General features: G+C 42.8%; 1 protein-coding gene across 7 annotated transcripts in view; it reads left to right on the forward strand.

Moving 5' to 3' along the window:
- Positions 1 to 16,154, forward strand: part of arvcfb (ARVCF delta catenin family member b) — a 216,528-nt gene that overhangs the window by 127,379 nt on the left and 72,995 nt on the right. For 5 of the 7 annotated variants that reach the window (XM_062384664.1, XM_062384649.1, XM_062384661.1 and 2 more), the window contains 3 exons: positions 6,792 to 6,950; positions 7,572 to 7,592; positions 13,335 to 13,975. In XM_062384664.1, coding sequence (XP_062240648.1) covers positions 6,825 to 6,950; positions 7,572 to 7,592; positions 13,335 to 13,975 — 788 coding nt within the window. In that variant the 5' untranslated portion in view covers positions 6,792 to 6,824. The remainder of the gene's footprint in view (positions 1 to 6,791; positions 6,951 to 7,571; positions 7,593 to 13,334; positions 13,976 to 16,154) is intronic. The other 2 variants (XM_062384659.1, XM_062384660.1) reach the window with 1 other exon arrangement.

A 16,154-nucleotide genomic window follows, 5' to 3' on the forward strand; every position in this document is an offset into this window, starting at 1 on the left:
GGTGGGAAATTATGATGGCATCTGAAACCAGGAGGCCAAGCGTGAAAGAGATGAGAGAGAAGCCCAGATTTGGCCCAGGATCAGTCGCCAGAGACGGAGAGATTAAGGTCCCATAATTCCCATCTGCATCATGAAGGCTTTGGCCCTCTCCCCCTTCAGTTATTTGTGTGAGTTTGTGTGTGCGTTCCTCCCTTCGTATTGTTGCCTGGAGGAATATTTACAATTAAAGCATGCGCATACACAAACATCATCACCACGCACCGCAGCGCCAGGTCAGTTGGGTTTCCAATCATTCCAGTGTGGGGACTTCTGCCCCGGCTGTAACTGAGATGAGGCCTGCCTGCTTGGCCTTGGATGTGACTGAATAACCCCTCCTTCTTGTTTACCCTGGGAGAGCATGCTGTGTTGGGACTTTGCCATGCATTGTCAGCCTCTCCAGTTCCCCTTCCTCTACTTGACTTCCCTTTGCCTCTGCTTTATCCCACAAACAAGCCTTGTTTTGGATGGATGTTCTGATCACATGGTCACAGTTTGCTGTTTAAAAAAAATCAAAATTATGGGTCACACTGTTGCTCCCTCTCTCCCTCACTCTCTTTTGAATTTCATCATATGATTCTTCACTGTGTAGGGCTGCCGATAGAGCAGCTAGTAGAGGCAGAAGGGGCTGACGGGAAATTGGACGACCCAAGGTTAGCCAGACGATCTTTGCCGGAGGATTAATTGTGCAAGAGCCATGTAATGATTGCTGGCATGTCTCCGCAGTGAAATCCTGTTAGTCCGTGCACAGGTCAGACTAAGACGGAGCATGTCGTGTTTGTGTGTATCAGGAAGGAAGGTGACTCTGATCATGCTGGAATGCATGACCAGGTGGCGATCTGACAGCTTTCGTTGTCTCAGCCTGAAAGTAACTAAAGTCTGCCACCCACTGTGTTCAGACTGAGACTTACCGATCTCATTTCTGCTCACTGAGGTTGTGTAGGAGTGAGTGGGAGACTTGTCCTCATGTACACCTGCAATAATTGACACAAGGAAAAATGTTCATAGGAATCACCTCTTATAGATAATAAGCTCCTTTCCTTTTGTCACATGTGAGTGCCTTCTCAAAAGTGAAGCTCAGTTAAACATATCTAAGTTGACATGTTCTACCCAGAGACTGGTCCTAATTATTGCTATCCTGCATATGACACTGGATTATGGAAGCTCAGCTTTGTTTTTGCTGATATATTTTTTGATAAAAATATTTCAGATATATGTAATGATTTTGCCATTTGTTGACTGGATTTGAAATCAGTCACACAGTTGTGTAGGCTCTGACTTCATCAGTCCAGATGAAGAGCCTGCACAGCAGAGAGCAGGGAGTGACGATGCTAACTTCCCAAGGGAAACTTGTGGTCAGAAGTTCCAAATACACACCGTTTTTGAATTTATATAGAAATTAGGCATTATATTGAAAATTTGAAATATATATGTATACTTTTGAAATGGTTGGCTGTAAAATAGAGGCATTTTAGTGCAAATGGTGTTTTTTATACAGTTGTATGAGGATATATGATTCATTTGACCTCTTATTAGATACATCCTTAAATATTGACAGGGTTAGGGTTAGGGACACAAAAAGGAAAACATAGGGCAGTAAGACAGCGGCAGGGACACAGAACTAAGGACGTTACAGTTATATCATGTGCATCTTAACCACTAGGCCATCAGGATGCATCACATTTCTAAAATGTGTAGCTCCATGACTAGAATGTTTTTTCCCAAATTTAAAGTATATGTTAAGTGTGAAAGTTGATGCAGAGTAGATCAGATAATATTGGTAAAATATTAATATTAACAGCACTCAGCCTCCAGTCTGTACCTTAATAATTTGCTTCATATAACTACAGTAGAACATCAATAACATGTGTACCTTTAGTTCTCTACACCTTGTAAACCTACTGCAGTGATGACTCATTCTCCTTAACTCAAACTGAAGTTTTCTCTGTCCTCGGAGGAAAGGGACGTCCCTTATCTGTAGAATTTACATTTCCATCTTTTTACGCTATCTCTCTATCCTCAGACTGCAATGAGCGTCTTATTGAACACTGATGATGAATGGGTGTGGATTGATGGGAGATAGTAGGCCACTGCTAATTGACACTGCTCTATCACTTCATCTCCTGCTTTTGTATTCCACTTACTCCTCCTTCTTTTTCTCTTCTCAGTACAACGATCCATTACAGTTGAGATTAGACGCTATTAAGGAGCTGCGTGTCTCTGCGTGATCTATCGTAATGAAATATAATCCAGAGAAGATTGTTTAAGGGCTTTTGTCAAGGGTATTGTTTGTTAGAGGCATTGATCGCATCGTTGAGTTATGGACGAGCTTGAGTGCTTAAGTCTCCTCTCATTCTTTTGTGGATATATAGATAATGTTTCACTGTAGTTTCATACAATGTAGCAACATTAGCAACGGTAAACTTTTTTTAAATCATGTACACGTACATTCACATTTCTAGTCTTATCCATTGAGACAATGATTATCTTGTCACAGATCTGAAAGGTGAGGTTTCATTATCTTACAAATTCTCTTCTTTACAGTCTGTGCCAACCACATCGGACAGAATAAAGTGCAGCTTGTACAAATCCGTAGGTCACTGTCAGAGGCAAATCCCTGTCTGACACCTCAGCCTCTCTGATACGACTGGACCAACAGAAGTGACATGACAGGAAAAGCTTTAGAGCAGTTTTCTCCTCATCACAAGTTGGGTTGTCCGACTTTCTGGTTTAGCAAGAAGACCACTGTCCTTAGGGTTCAGTAACCTAAAGGGGGAGGGTTTTTTTTTCTGACTTTTGAAAAAAGAAGATAGTCTTTCCTTGGTTCATAATTTATGCTTACCTCCACCAAAGATGCTATGTTTTCATCAGCGTTTTTATATCTATTAGCATACAATTTGTGGCCTGGTGGAATTTAAGGGGACTGTTGGGCCTTGGCAAAGGTATGCATTCTTCTGAGTGCTAGTTTTAGTTTCCTGCCTTCTTGAAATGATCAGCTTTACATATCATTGATTAAGAAAGACCTTTCCCTTGTTACAATTTTATTCTGAGCCATAAGATCATGAACTCACCAATCTAACCTTGAGATTACCTCTATTCATCTGGCTAATTCAAACTCTTTACAAAAGATACTGCCCCCCCCCCCCCCCCCCCATCTCACTCGCTCTTGAACCCATCTCCCACTGTATCATTCATCTCTCTGAAATTAGCCATTAACTCACTGCACATCACTTATCCTGCCCTTGACTAAAGGGTATTCTTGACCGAGTGTCCTGGACACTGAATCAGCCGCCTATCCCCCCTGGGACCAGCAGGCGGGCATGCAAGCTTACGACCAGACGGCTTTTAATCATATATTTAGGGGCTGAACCGTCGAGTTCAACTCCACTCTCTCCCCCCCTGTGCCTCTGTGTGCACTAAGTGAGAGGAAGGAAGTGAATGAGCGACACCACATTAAGCTTGGATCAAGAAGCTAGTTTTTCAGCAAGCCTCTGAGGATCCCCACTTCCTCTCCGTCAAGTGCTGTGTATTTTAAACAAGTGTAGGAGAGGGCTGCACAATTATGGACAAAATTACTATCGCAATTATTTTCATCATCATCCACAAAATATGTTTTGATCACACTTTCTCATTGAAATGAACAGAGCACTACTTTCCCTTCCATTTTGTGCTTCATTTCTGCCAATGTTCAAATCTTTGCATCAAAATAGGACTGGTCCTTCATCACAGTGTATCTCCTGGCAGCAAAAATGATAGTAAAATTCTGCCCAAAATATAGGCTCACTAAAAATAAATATGTTAATCTGCTCTCTTGTTACTCCGAGCTGCTGCTGCAGTGGGGCAACAGTATCCCATATGTGAAACCAAAACAGCTCAATTTACCTGGTGACAGGCTGTTAGTCCAGGAAACGCTTTGCATTTGATATGCAGCAGAGTGTTCTCCGAGCAGAGGGTCACAATTTAAACATAAATACAACAGATGATAGTGTTCATTTGGCTGTGGGAATGCAAGAAATGTGATCAATATTAATGTCCGATTAATTGAGCATTGTAGGATGCTGCTTGTACTTTTATATATTCCTGTTTGAATAGCATGGTCACATATTGAGCTTTCATATGAGGTATGATGCATTGTTGTTTTTTTCAGCACTGAGTCACAAAGTTAGTTCACATTTACAAATTTGGTAGAACAAGGTGACTAATCACCGCTGACAATTTCTGTATACCATTTGAAAGGCCCTTCCCAGCAGAGTCAGGGCTGTTTAGCTTGAGGTCAGTTGAAAAATAGTGTTTTCCACAGCTCACCAGTGGGTAGGCATAGACAAATCTACCTCTTTCTATGCAGGTCATAGCCAGCCTCGTCATTAACCCCAATAATGAGCCCTCTTTCCAAGTGTAGTGACCCAACTCAGCTATGTTCAGAGTGCTAATTGACTCTCAGTCAGAAGATAGAGCGGAGCAGGTAAATAGAGAATGTTTTCCTGCTCTTTGTGCTGCTGAAGGAGCTGAGGCATGAACCGTCTAACACGAGAGACCCGGTCTTTTGCCGTGAGAGGCCGAAGAGTTGACGGATTAGGGGGGGGGAAAGATCCTCAACATTAGAAGTTCAAACTTTTGAATGATCAGCAAGAAGGAGCTCAAGATCAATGAGGATTTTGCGGGGCTTTGAAACTTGAGATGAGCTGGCCAATCAATGGAGAGTTGTTCACTTGTTAGCGTCTTCAAAGACATGAAGGAAAGAGGCAGGCTTTCCTCCATGAAGCATCTCTTGTAGTATTTTAAGAAAACACAGCAGAGTACAACACTGACACTTTTCCTTTTGCTCTCTCATTGGCCTTGAGTCTGTCTCACTGAGTCGTACATCTGGTCTATTTGATTGGACAGAAAGATGTGATGGCTTTTACCGTTTTTTTATCTACTTGAGGAAATTTTGTTACGCTAATGGTAGGGAGCACTGCAGAATCATAGCAAGTTTAAAAAGGCATTATGAAGATCTATGTCTTGTTGTTTTGTCAGATTTATGAATCAATTGAACCTTTCTCCAGACAGTTGAAGTAGCAGGAAGTTAACACAATGAAAATTCCAAACAAAAAAAATCTCTATGGTCAGTCACAGCAACCTGGATGATAAATATACAGCCCCCTGTTTGTCCTTCTTCCCCTTCTTCCACTACACCATCCTATTCCAGCTGTTTCCCTCTCTGCCCTCTCAATTACTTTCGAATTCCTCTGCCTCTCCTGGCTCCATGCTGTTCTGGTTATCAAAGATTGCCTCATGTGCTTTCCTTCCCCTCTCAGTTACGAGAGCTGTAATTTTTTGTCACACTCACGCAGAGCAGCGCGCCACGCCATGGCATTGCACCTCCAACCAAGGACTTCATATCATTTTACATCAGTAGGAAATGCAGAGAAAAGCAAATTTTTCTCACAAATTCACACATGGTCAGGTGGAGTTGGTTTGGGGCTCCACCCTCACTTTCAGCCCATAGACACTTTTTCTTCGAATTCCTGGTCTCGCAATGAAACATGAATCAAAAACAGTCCTCCAGCCTTTCACTTGCCTTGAAAGAAGCTTTAACTCAATTTGAAGTCTCAAGAGCTGAGGAATTGGAGCTACCCTGCATTGCAGTGTTTGGATATAATATTAGAGCCAAATAAATCATGGACTGTCAATACTAGAAACAAACTAAGAAAACTATAGCTTTATATTTTCCTACCTTAGTATGATACAGGCGTTAAGAGTTTAAGAGCTTACAACTGCTTTATTTAAGGGGCTTTTATATGCTTTGCTCTGTGGAACCAAGTCAATGTGATCTGGTAGGGGATGAGTTTGTATTGTGTCCAAATGCAGATGACTGTGTTTATACTTTATGATCAGATTCTGTATGTGAAAATGGAGAATATTGGTAGAATAAGTACAATATTTTGGAGTCGGACACCTCCTTGTTTCTGTTTCTAGTTTGACCAATCACGTTTGAGTAGGCTTTGGTTACCTGCAGGTCAACTGTCTGTGTGGAGAGCAACAGAGGTGCGTTTGTTTGTGGAATCGTTTAACTTGTGTGATAAGAGAAACTACTCGGACTGGAAACAGTAAACAGAAGATGAAGTCTTGCCCCAGATAGCCACTGTCTATACCTGAATTCTCATAATATTGGCCATTGCCCCCAGAAACTAATTCATCGTCAATTGTTAGCCAATAGGCTCCTTCAACCATAACCCTGATGTTCCCCTCCACCGCCAAGATCGCTTTTTAAGCAGCTTTCACCAAAGTTTCCTTGAGCTGTACACATTTAGTAATATATTTCATGGATTGCATAACTTTGATGCAGTGAATCCTTTTAAAGAGTATTTGTTGTATTATATTTGATTACATATTTTTGGACGTATTTTTTATGCCTATTTTTATATTATAATCAATTCTCAGTCCTCTCCTTGTCTCAGTATACTTTATTTTCAACACATTAGTCGTGTTCTGAGTTTCACATTTTCAATTCACTAGATGAAGCTCAAGTGTCTCTGTGGAAATTATAGATGGCTTCATGTTTAATTCCCTTAATTTGCACTGTTCTTATTCCTGCTCTATTTTTCTCCGCTGTATTCAAATATCATTTGTTGCTGCAGTGGCCCATTTAACATCATCTCGATGTGTATCTGATTGAGGATTACCTGGATGTTTTGCTGATATTTTCCTGTGTTGTGTAAGAACTGAACGTCTTACAGTGTTGTATAACTAGTTTTCTTCCTTCATCTGTGCAGGAGCAGAGCCCCAGCAACGCCTCATCCCTGGCTATGATGCAGGAGCCACAGGAGGTGGTGGAGGAGACGGTCACCATAGAGGAGGACCCTGGCACCCCCACTTCCCACGTCTCGGTGGTCACCTCTGACGATGGCACCACTCGACGCACAGAAACCAAGGTAACCGCAAAGGTGCTCTCAGCTTAGTTTGAGTGCATTGACATACAGATCAATGTGTTAAATACTAGAAAAGAGCTCATCCATTTGCTGGCTTCAAGACAAGAGGTATTTAACGTCTATCTGCATATGGTTTGGATGTAGGACAATGCTTGCTGTTTGCCAGCAGGTCTGAGAAATATATGGGAAGTTATTGTATATCTGATGTGCAGGTCAAACTGATGGTGTCTTTGTTATTGCACTTTATGTCAATTCAACCTGGTTCCTACTATCACACATTAGCAGGACACTACAGAGCAGTTGCATTGTTGTGGCACACGATTTCCAAAGCAAGCTTAGCTTCAAAACCCAGAAATCCCCTTTGATCTATTTTAATACTTCTTCAAAATATGGCCATAGATACCTGTTTTCCAGACGCACAGTTCCTCTACCTCTACTTCCAGACTTCCATCGTAAAGAACGCTAAATCCCATATTCCCACAGCCCAAAGTGGTTTCATCTCCCTCTCATCGCTTTTTTTATTTGATTATTCCGTTATTATGAGCCAGTTCCTTAGTTTTCTGCTTCTTTGATTCTCCTTTGTTGATTTTTGTCCTCTACTATGTTCTGTTGTTTTTCTGTAAGGATATGTCAGCTAACGTGAAGGTGAGTGGATTTTTATACCAGTATGGCTTCGCCCACTGCGCCACCATCTTGTGTTTGCCCATACAGGCTGCAGCAGCAGTGCACAACACAGTCTGCTTCATCACAAGCCAAATAATGCTACAGTCTTATACTTTAAAGTACAAGTCACTGCTTGCTGCTTCCACCTCCTGGAGAGAGGCTCATTCTCTCTGTTCCTCTTTCTTTTGCATGGTCTTTTCTCTCTCTCTGTCTCTCTATTTTCCATCCTTTAAATTTTTCTTTCATCATCCCTCAATGACATTGTCGGAAGTACAAAAAATAACCACACAAGAGCACTGCTTAGCACCAATAACACAGAATACATCCTCACTGTAGTGTTATGATATGAGATTAAAAAGGGTTTATATTTATGGTATAACTTTACAATTAAAGCACATGGACACACGAAAAATCCCTGTGAAAGGAAATACAATGCCAGTGACTGAAAAAAATGTGTTGAGGTTTGTTTTTGCATTGCTGTTTTTTTTTTTTTTTGCCGTTTTATGGCCATAAATTGACGATTGATTTTAAAATATATAAATAGAAGCAGCAACGTTTACACCCCTGAATGACTTGCTAGCATTTTGACTACTGGGTAGAAACTCTTTAAATGTAAACTGTGAATATAAGCCTGCTGTTAGGTCCCTATTGGTGGTGACATTCTCTCTTTTGTTTTTTTGGGGGGATGGGAATAACCCATTTTAATGACTCTGATCACATCTTAACGTGCAAGTGTGCCAGAAAAACCAAACTCCCCCCCGACTCTTTGGTGCAGGAGCACCTTCACTGCTTCTTGGGCTTAGCGCCAGCCAAGAGAATTGTGATTGGTTTGAGGAATACAAACGATTTCTGTTTCTTCCCCTATAGCAGAATGGTTCTCCAGCAGTGACAAAGCGCTGTAGAGATAAGTCTGTGATACAACTCCAATACTTAGAAATGATCCCATCTGATATCACTAATCTGCGCCCTCATCGGAGCAGCGTGTGCTTGAACATTGCTTTATGAAAACACTCTGTATTTCATTTCTAATTTGGAATGCCTCGCTCTTTGTGCATGGAGAAGAACTCCCCCCAGAGTATATGACAGATCTGCATTTGAAAAACTCTACAAAACTCCGGGAAATCTACGACAACTTTGAAATGAGGATGGTGTTTTACGCACAAACTTTTTGCCACATTACTCTGAGACATATCCTGAAAGCTAATCTGATATTGCAATATTTTGCTTGGGATTTGAATGCAGCTACTGTCAATCGCTGCTGCTGCTGTTTGAAGGCTTCCAGAGGACGGAGGAGCGCTGTGTGGAGTTTCCACACTAGAGACTGAAAGTCTGTAATTAAAAAGCCTGGCCTAATCCCTCATCAGGAAGGGCCCATTGCCCTCCAGCCTGTTTACTGCAAGGGGATTGGCCACACACACACACACACACACACACACACACACACACACACACACACACACACACACACACACACACACATTCATATGATTTTAGAAGTTGTTAGAAGTAACCCACATTCAAGGACTTTGCTGGCAAGGAAGGAAAGAGGAAGGACGCTCATTTTAAGGAGCCAGCGTCCTGCTGGGAGGAGGGATCGGCTGTTTTCCTGAAGCCGCTTTGGGGAGAAAAGCAGATTAATGTTCAGTGTGAACTTCTGGAGGCCAACGTCTCTGTGACGGCAAATAGATCTGGACCCAGCAGAGAATCTATACAGAGAAAACCCCTCCACGTGTCTTCCTTCGTTTCCTTTTCTCTTCTTTTCCTCTCTGCATCTCTTCTCTCTGACTCACTCTCACGTGTCACACCCCCTACGTCCTTCTCCTTTTCTATCTCTCTCATCATTTTGCAGCAGCTCACAGTTTTATTTATGTGCTTATCTCTTCTTCAGAACCAAACTCTTGGCGCACTGTCTAATGCTAACGCACTCCTTTCCCTTGATGGTTATCCCCTATCTGACTGCTGGAAGATGAAACACAGCAGCTTCTCCAATCTGCCTGATTTCTTTTTTCAGTTGTACACATGTTTCGAGCTGATTTAGTATGAGCAATATTACTAGTTCGACTTTTGGTAAAGAGAGAGGTGTGTGTCTTTGTAAAGGGTCGAGTTAAGTTTCATTATGAACAGCGTTTCAATTGCATATTGACCGCTGGTTCTATTTAAGTTTTCAATCAATTACTCTGAAATGGAATTACCCAGGCCACTTCACTGTGTGCTCATATGGGTGCGTTTGTGTGTGAGTCCGAGCACATGTACGTACTCAATTGGATTCACGTCCATCTTCCTGTCCAAGCATGCCATGCTTTCCTTTGGCAAGCATCCAGCCCTCGTTTCCTGCTGGCAGACACACTGAATGTAACGTCAGTCGTGTCAGAGGAAGAGCTCAGCTGGGCCAATAAAAGCGGCATTCCTCGGCTTTCGTCTGGATATTAGCTAATGAGAGTCCAAGCACAGACCACACCGACAAACATAAGCTCTTTAGCTACTCGACTCCCACTGGGGAGCCGACCTTGTTCAGGCAGGAGTTCCTTATTAACTTTTCCAAAAAGCCAAATGGTAGTTTCATCAGGTACAACTGTCCTGAGAAATGAAGAGTCACTGTTAACCAGATAAGAAGAAAGAATATAAACGTATTCTCACAAGGACCTTTTTAAAAAAAAAAAAAGGATTTAAAATAATAGCTTTTGGAGCACAGCAAGAGCTCTTTCACCTCGAACAGCAAACAGCTACATGCAGCGTCAATGTGTGCAAGGCTGTGTCATTACTCCCAAGCCATTATAGAGGAAATGCAACAGGGCAGATGTTACATCCATGCAATATGTCATCTAAAGCAGTGCTGAAAGCTCTATCCACCTGTCCCCTCAGCTCCAGGTTACAAAAACCAATCACCCGCTGAATCTACAACCCACTGATGGTGACTGACAGACCTGCCACCCGCCCCCACCTTCAACTCAGCCCCCACCCCACTTATACTTTGCTATCATTATGGAGAAACGACAAAGTTCTACTTGCGTCATCATTGCTAATTCCACTGGTGGCAGGCTTCACAATCACAGGTTGCCCAAAAAATATGATTTACTCCCTCATCCTTTGCCAGTAACCTCTGGCAACCGTACCCATTTAAGCTCTCAATAAAGTGAATGCCACAGAGGCTGTGAAAACCTCTTACGGTGCCGTAAAGTGGTCGCTCTGACGCCTGCTGCCTCCATTTTTACCAGCTTGGTTAACAATTAAATCCTGTGTATAACTGCCTGTGGTTGTTCCTTTTCTGCCGGCACTCTCTCCAGTGCAGTCGTGACCAGACAGTCACATGCCCTCTCTCTCCACCATCTTATCAATTCTCTTTTAGCCCTGTTTACCCAGCATCAGCATATTTGAAAGGGGTCTGCTGACACCCCCCTCCCACCCCCCAGCTTTCCCTTACTTGATGGATTAATGCCATGTGAACTTGAGCATACATCAAAGAGTGTTTGAAACCTGTGTGATGGTTCTCTCCGCAGCCCTTGCAAAAGCTTTGCGTACAAGGCAGCTGGGCATATCAGGACTGGGAAGCTGTAGTCGCCGGGCTGCTCTCAGCTCCTGAAGCCAGAACTGAATAGGATATGTGACAATATAAGTATGATGATCCTTTACAATTCTCACATCACTCTCCCTCTGGAGTCGGGGAGTCAGAGTCTCGTAAGGGTTTATTACATTTCTATGGCAATACCCGTACATTTATATGAATATCTTTTTTACCTGTTACTTTTTCGCAGGTTAAATGCCGGGTACCAGACTAAATTGCCCAGAAAAATCCATCAAAAACACAAAGTTGAAATGTAATTTCTTAACTGACAGTAGTTATGTTGATGAACATCAGAACAGCCTAGTTCGGGTTAAGCTGCAGCTCATCATTATGACTCCAAGGGATGGAAGTGAGTGTGTTACTCTTTATTTTCGTCTGTGCAAAGGCGAGGCAGAATGGCATCAGAAACAAATGTAAATTACCCAGTAATTACCCTGAACATGGAAATGAACCTTGGCGTTCCTGAAATAGCCTTTGTTATGTAGCACACAGCCGGGGCGTAATCAAGAAACAAGGACAGTGATGATTTCTCTTAGTTTTTTCCAAGTTAATGAGGATGCCGTTGTGAAACAGTTGTGGTTTGTGCTTTTGCTCTCCACACCCTTGTCTCTGGCGATGGTAAAAGCCTCGTTGTGGTTTCTGGATATTGTTGCTTCAATTGTAGCCTTGATGGGTAAATTAAGAAGGCATATTACAATGAAGATGGCTGGTGTTGAAAGTTAAACCCATCAGAAACAAGGAATGAGCAGAAAGATTTTTAAGATATTCATTATTTATTTTTATTTTGGTTCTTCAAGACATTCAGACTGTCGGTCAAGTGGGAATGAAACTGTGCAGCACCTTGTCAGGTGCACCACGCACCCACTCAGACCTGCACCCCTGCTGATGACGATTAATATTCATCAACCTCGTTAATTTTGAAGATTAATTTATTGCAGCGGACAAAATAGTCAATCATAGGCCACAGTAGAATTCACTGCGCAGCAAATTGGTTTCTGTGTGGGCGGAGAGCTTAGGGAGGGAGGGGAGCTGCTGTCTGCAATTCTCAAGTCCAAGTCAGCAGTCAGTCAGGTTTTCGGGTTGAAGTGAGCGTGAAGGATAAAAACATGCAGATCTGCTCATCACAGTCGTCCAGCTCCAGAGTGTGACGCCTCCCTGCTCTGCTCCCACAAAGGATTCAAGGTCCAGTGGAGCATCCGTGCTTCAAGATGGCTCCGTTACAGCACAACAGTTTCTGTGTATATGGAACATCATGAGTTTAGAGTTGCCCTACTACTTTATTTTCATAGCAAATAGCCCAGTCTGAAGTGCCAATCAGCCTTTTACAGTCATATAAAGTCTCTTCGAAATACTCTAGTGCAACAGCCTTTTCCAGAATCCAAAGTAAGATTCAAGTAAGTTTAGCAGTCCATCAAAAAATCCTCTTATGCCAAATGTGTGTGCCAAATTGAGTAACAGTGAAACTTTGAACTGTATTTACACTGAACTTTTCTAACAGGAATAATTCATCTCTCATCTTCTCCTTCTCTCCCCCTCTCCTCCTCTCTCTCCCTTCCTCCATATTGGCCTGTGCATAGCCGTTGTGATGCTGCGATAAGCCATTGCTGATTGCAGAGCACCATGCTGTCCGGTCTCTGACTAAAACCTCCCAAACTTTAGATAAGGGGTATTCTAAAAAATTTTAAGAGGTCCAGTTAAAGAAATAATGATAAAATAAAGGTTCTTTTCTCGTTGAAAGTCAAATTTTCTTCGCTTCAGCTTGATCTCTGGGTGAATCTATGCTTTGATAGGCTCAGCTACTCCCTGCTCTCTAACCAAATAGAATTTAAACCTTGATAATGGATTGTAATTAGTCCCTATCAACTTCATTATTAAAAACGCTGTATATGCTTGAGTCATCAAGAGCTTGGGGTTTGATAAATCATCATTTAACTGCATCATAATCCTCCACAATTCGCTCTGTGGTGAAAAATTAAGGTGAATTAATGATTTGTTAGTATAATTGAGCCTTTTAGTTTGTGCAATTCTGACACAATGGCATGATTATTAAGCACATATCTTTGTGTAGTGTTTATGTTTTTCTATGTGGGCGCTGCCTGAATATGACATGTCCACGTGCCAGCTGGATCCAAACTAACGGGTTTATCTGTTCCCCTCTCCAGGTGACTAAGATGGTGAAGACGGTGACCACACGGACAGTGCGTCAGGTGCCCCTTGGCCCAGATGGCTTGCCCCTCCCTGAGGGCTCGTCTCCACTGGGCAGCTACACCGACTCCATCGACAGGCGCTACATGAAGAATGGAGGCGACCGCTTCATCACGCCTCAAGCAACCTCCACCCTGACGCGCTCCTACAACAACTCCTACAATGATTCATATGGCGAGGCACCTGAGAGCCAGTACGTTCGCCATTATGGCCTGCACGATGGCTACACCGACCTGACAGACAACTACGGCAGCCTGTCACGTGGCGTCAACTTCCGGCCGCCGCGCTACCCCTACATGCCAAACAGCTACAGGCCTGAGAACAGCTACACTCTCCCTATTCGTAAGGATGACTATGGCCATGTTGCCCAGCCCCAGGTTCCTATGGGCAGCAGCACTGTGGATCTGAACCGCTCACAGCCCGAGCGCTTCCAGGCTGAGCCGTACGGCCTGGAGGACGATCGTCGCAGCTTGGGCCCTGAAGAGGAGGAGCCATATGAGCTGGAACCCGACTACTCCACTGCCAACCGACGCACCCTGCAGGGGGCCAACCGGGGTCGCACCCACCGGGAACCTCTCCGTGATGGGCCCAGAGTCAGGTGAGGCAAATTTCTAAATTTACCCGTGAAACTCCAGCGTTTTGTGGACTCAACACTTCACCCACCCCTCCATCGGCATAGTGGTTGGTAGATAATGAGTGAATGTTCACTTTTGGGTGAGCTATTCCTTCAAGAGAGAAAACATAGAAATATATGGTCTGCTGATTTACCTCAAAGCAAAGGTATTACACAGATATATGTGTTATAGTTTTTTTTTTTTACATCAGTATAGGGGGTTATTTCAGGGTTATAACCTGACACATTGTGTTAAGGCTGATGGTTTCGGCAACTGGAGTTTGTAAGAGATAATTCATTTTTGAAGGTGTGTAAGTGCATCTAGCAGACATTTTTTTCTTTCATGTTGGACAGAGAGTTCTTGTTCATATGCATGAGTGCAGACTTTGCCTTGACACAAGTGGAGATCAGGCTCCTTCAAAATAGTTGCCTTGTTCTTTCCATAAAAACAGACTACTTTACAGTGTGCACAAGTAAACAGATGTATCCTCTCATCTTTCTTGCTTGACATCTAAGTTCTAAGTTAAAGTTAAAGTTTTCCTGCAATGGGATAGTGACCATGTGGTTGTGTCATCGGCCATTTTCTCTGCACTTTTCTTCAAATCTGAGGGGCAAAAATATTTGGGCCCATAGATAGATCTAAATGAATAGAGCTAAGGAGGTCAAGAGGCAGGCAGTCTGGGAAGATTGTGTACGTGTGCCTTGTTTCTCTGTCATAATTTCGGAGCCTTCTTAATTAAGGTTATATTCGCAACCAGCTGGATTTAAAGGCCCATCTACTGATGTGTACGAGGCAGGAAAAATCTGATGCCTAATCAGACTGTGTCTTTACACACTTTTGACTTCGCTTTGACAAGCAAACACACACACACACACACACACACACACACACACACACACACACACACACACACAAACACATAAAAACCCTCACAGACACAGTCATTTAGAAGCTGCGTCTTTAGAAAATGAGTCACTCCCCCATCCGCTAAGTAAGAGGCACTTGCTGTGACAGGCAATTTGTAGCCTGCCTTACATGTGTCACAACACAGCCCTAACAGCCACATATACTCCTTCAGAAACGCACACACATGCACAGGCTCACAGCTGCTCACGTGAATGCCCATCCACAATACCGCACGACTGCCGCTTGACTAATTGCTGCAGAAAATAAATCACAAATGTTTCTCCTGTATCAGCTGAAATCAAAACACTAAAACATCATAATACTATAAGCATGTGTAAGGTGGTAGTCAGCCCTCCCAGAGTGTCAAGGCTCCACTGCACGCTCACACCGTGATTAGCAGGGCTCCAGGTTGCAACCATTTGGGAAGTGCAGCAAAAGATGTTCCTTGATCGCACTGCTGCGCCAAACATTAATCTGGTGTGTCTTTGTATTTGATCAAGTGGTGTCTCTTCCACCTCATCTCCTCTCCTCTGCAGAGTTTACACTCACACTTACTCTTTATCAATTAACACTATCTCTAATCACAAGTTATTAAGTCCTGAACAGTACTGAGGTTTATTTTGTGTAAGTTTGATTCGCTCAAGAGTTCACGAGACATGAATTTACACACATTAAAAAACGGAGAGCCCCTGCTCCCAACCATTTCAGATCCACAAACTTTGAATAGAAAAAAAAACAACTTTACATATGATTTTAATAATGCTGGCTGCCTTGATAGAGTTCGGCTCTCCCGGTTTTCCGTGTATCCGTATGTCAAAACTGTGGTTCCATGACTCGCTCATGTGTACCCTGATACGGTGGAGCTCTCTTGCTCTGCAGGAGGAATATTGTCACAATTTGCGCAAACTCTCTGCTACACACAACACAACAGCAAACAGCCAGGACATCAGCGTTAAACAATCTTCATGATTCTGACATCATCGACTAATAACTAAATAAATGTGGTTGTCTTTGTGAACAGCAACAGACTCGAGAAGACACGAACACACACATAAACACACCGGTCCTAGTGGAAACACTAGAATAATATACTAATACAATACAGACCTAAAAGCTCATCTAAACCGTGCCATCCTGTTTACTGAGTTGGTATCATATATCCTGAGTAAATGTTTAATATTTTTTCAAGACTGTTCTTTTGTTCACAGAGCAAGAGAGTCCATTTCAGTTATTGTTTTGGTTGTTGTGCTTTATGTT

This window comes from Platichthys flesus, chromosome 3 (genome assembly GCF_949316205.1).
Source record: "Platichthys flesus chromosome 3, fPlaFle2.1, whole genome shotgun sequence".
In the NCBI taxonomy this organism is placed as follows: domain Eukaryota; kingdom Metazoa; phylum Chordata; class Actinopteri; order Pleuronectiformes; family Pleuronectidae; genus Platichthys; species Platichthys flesus.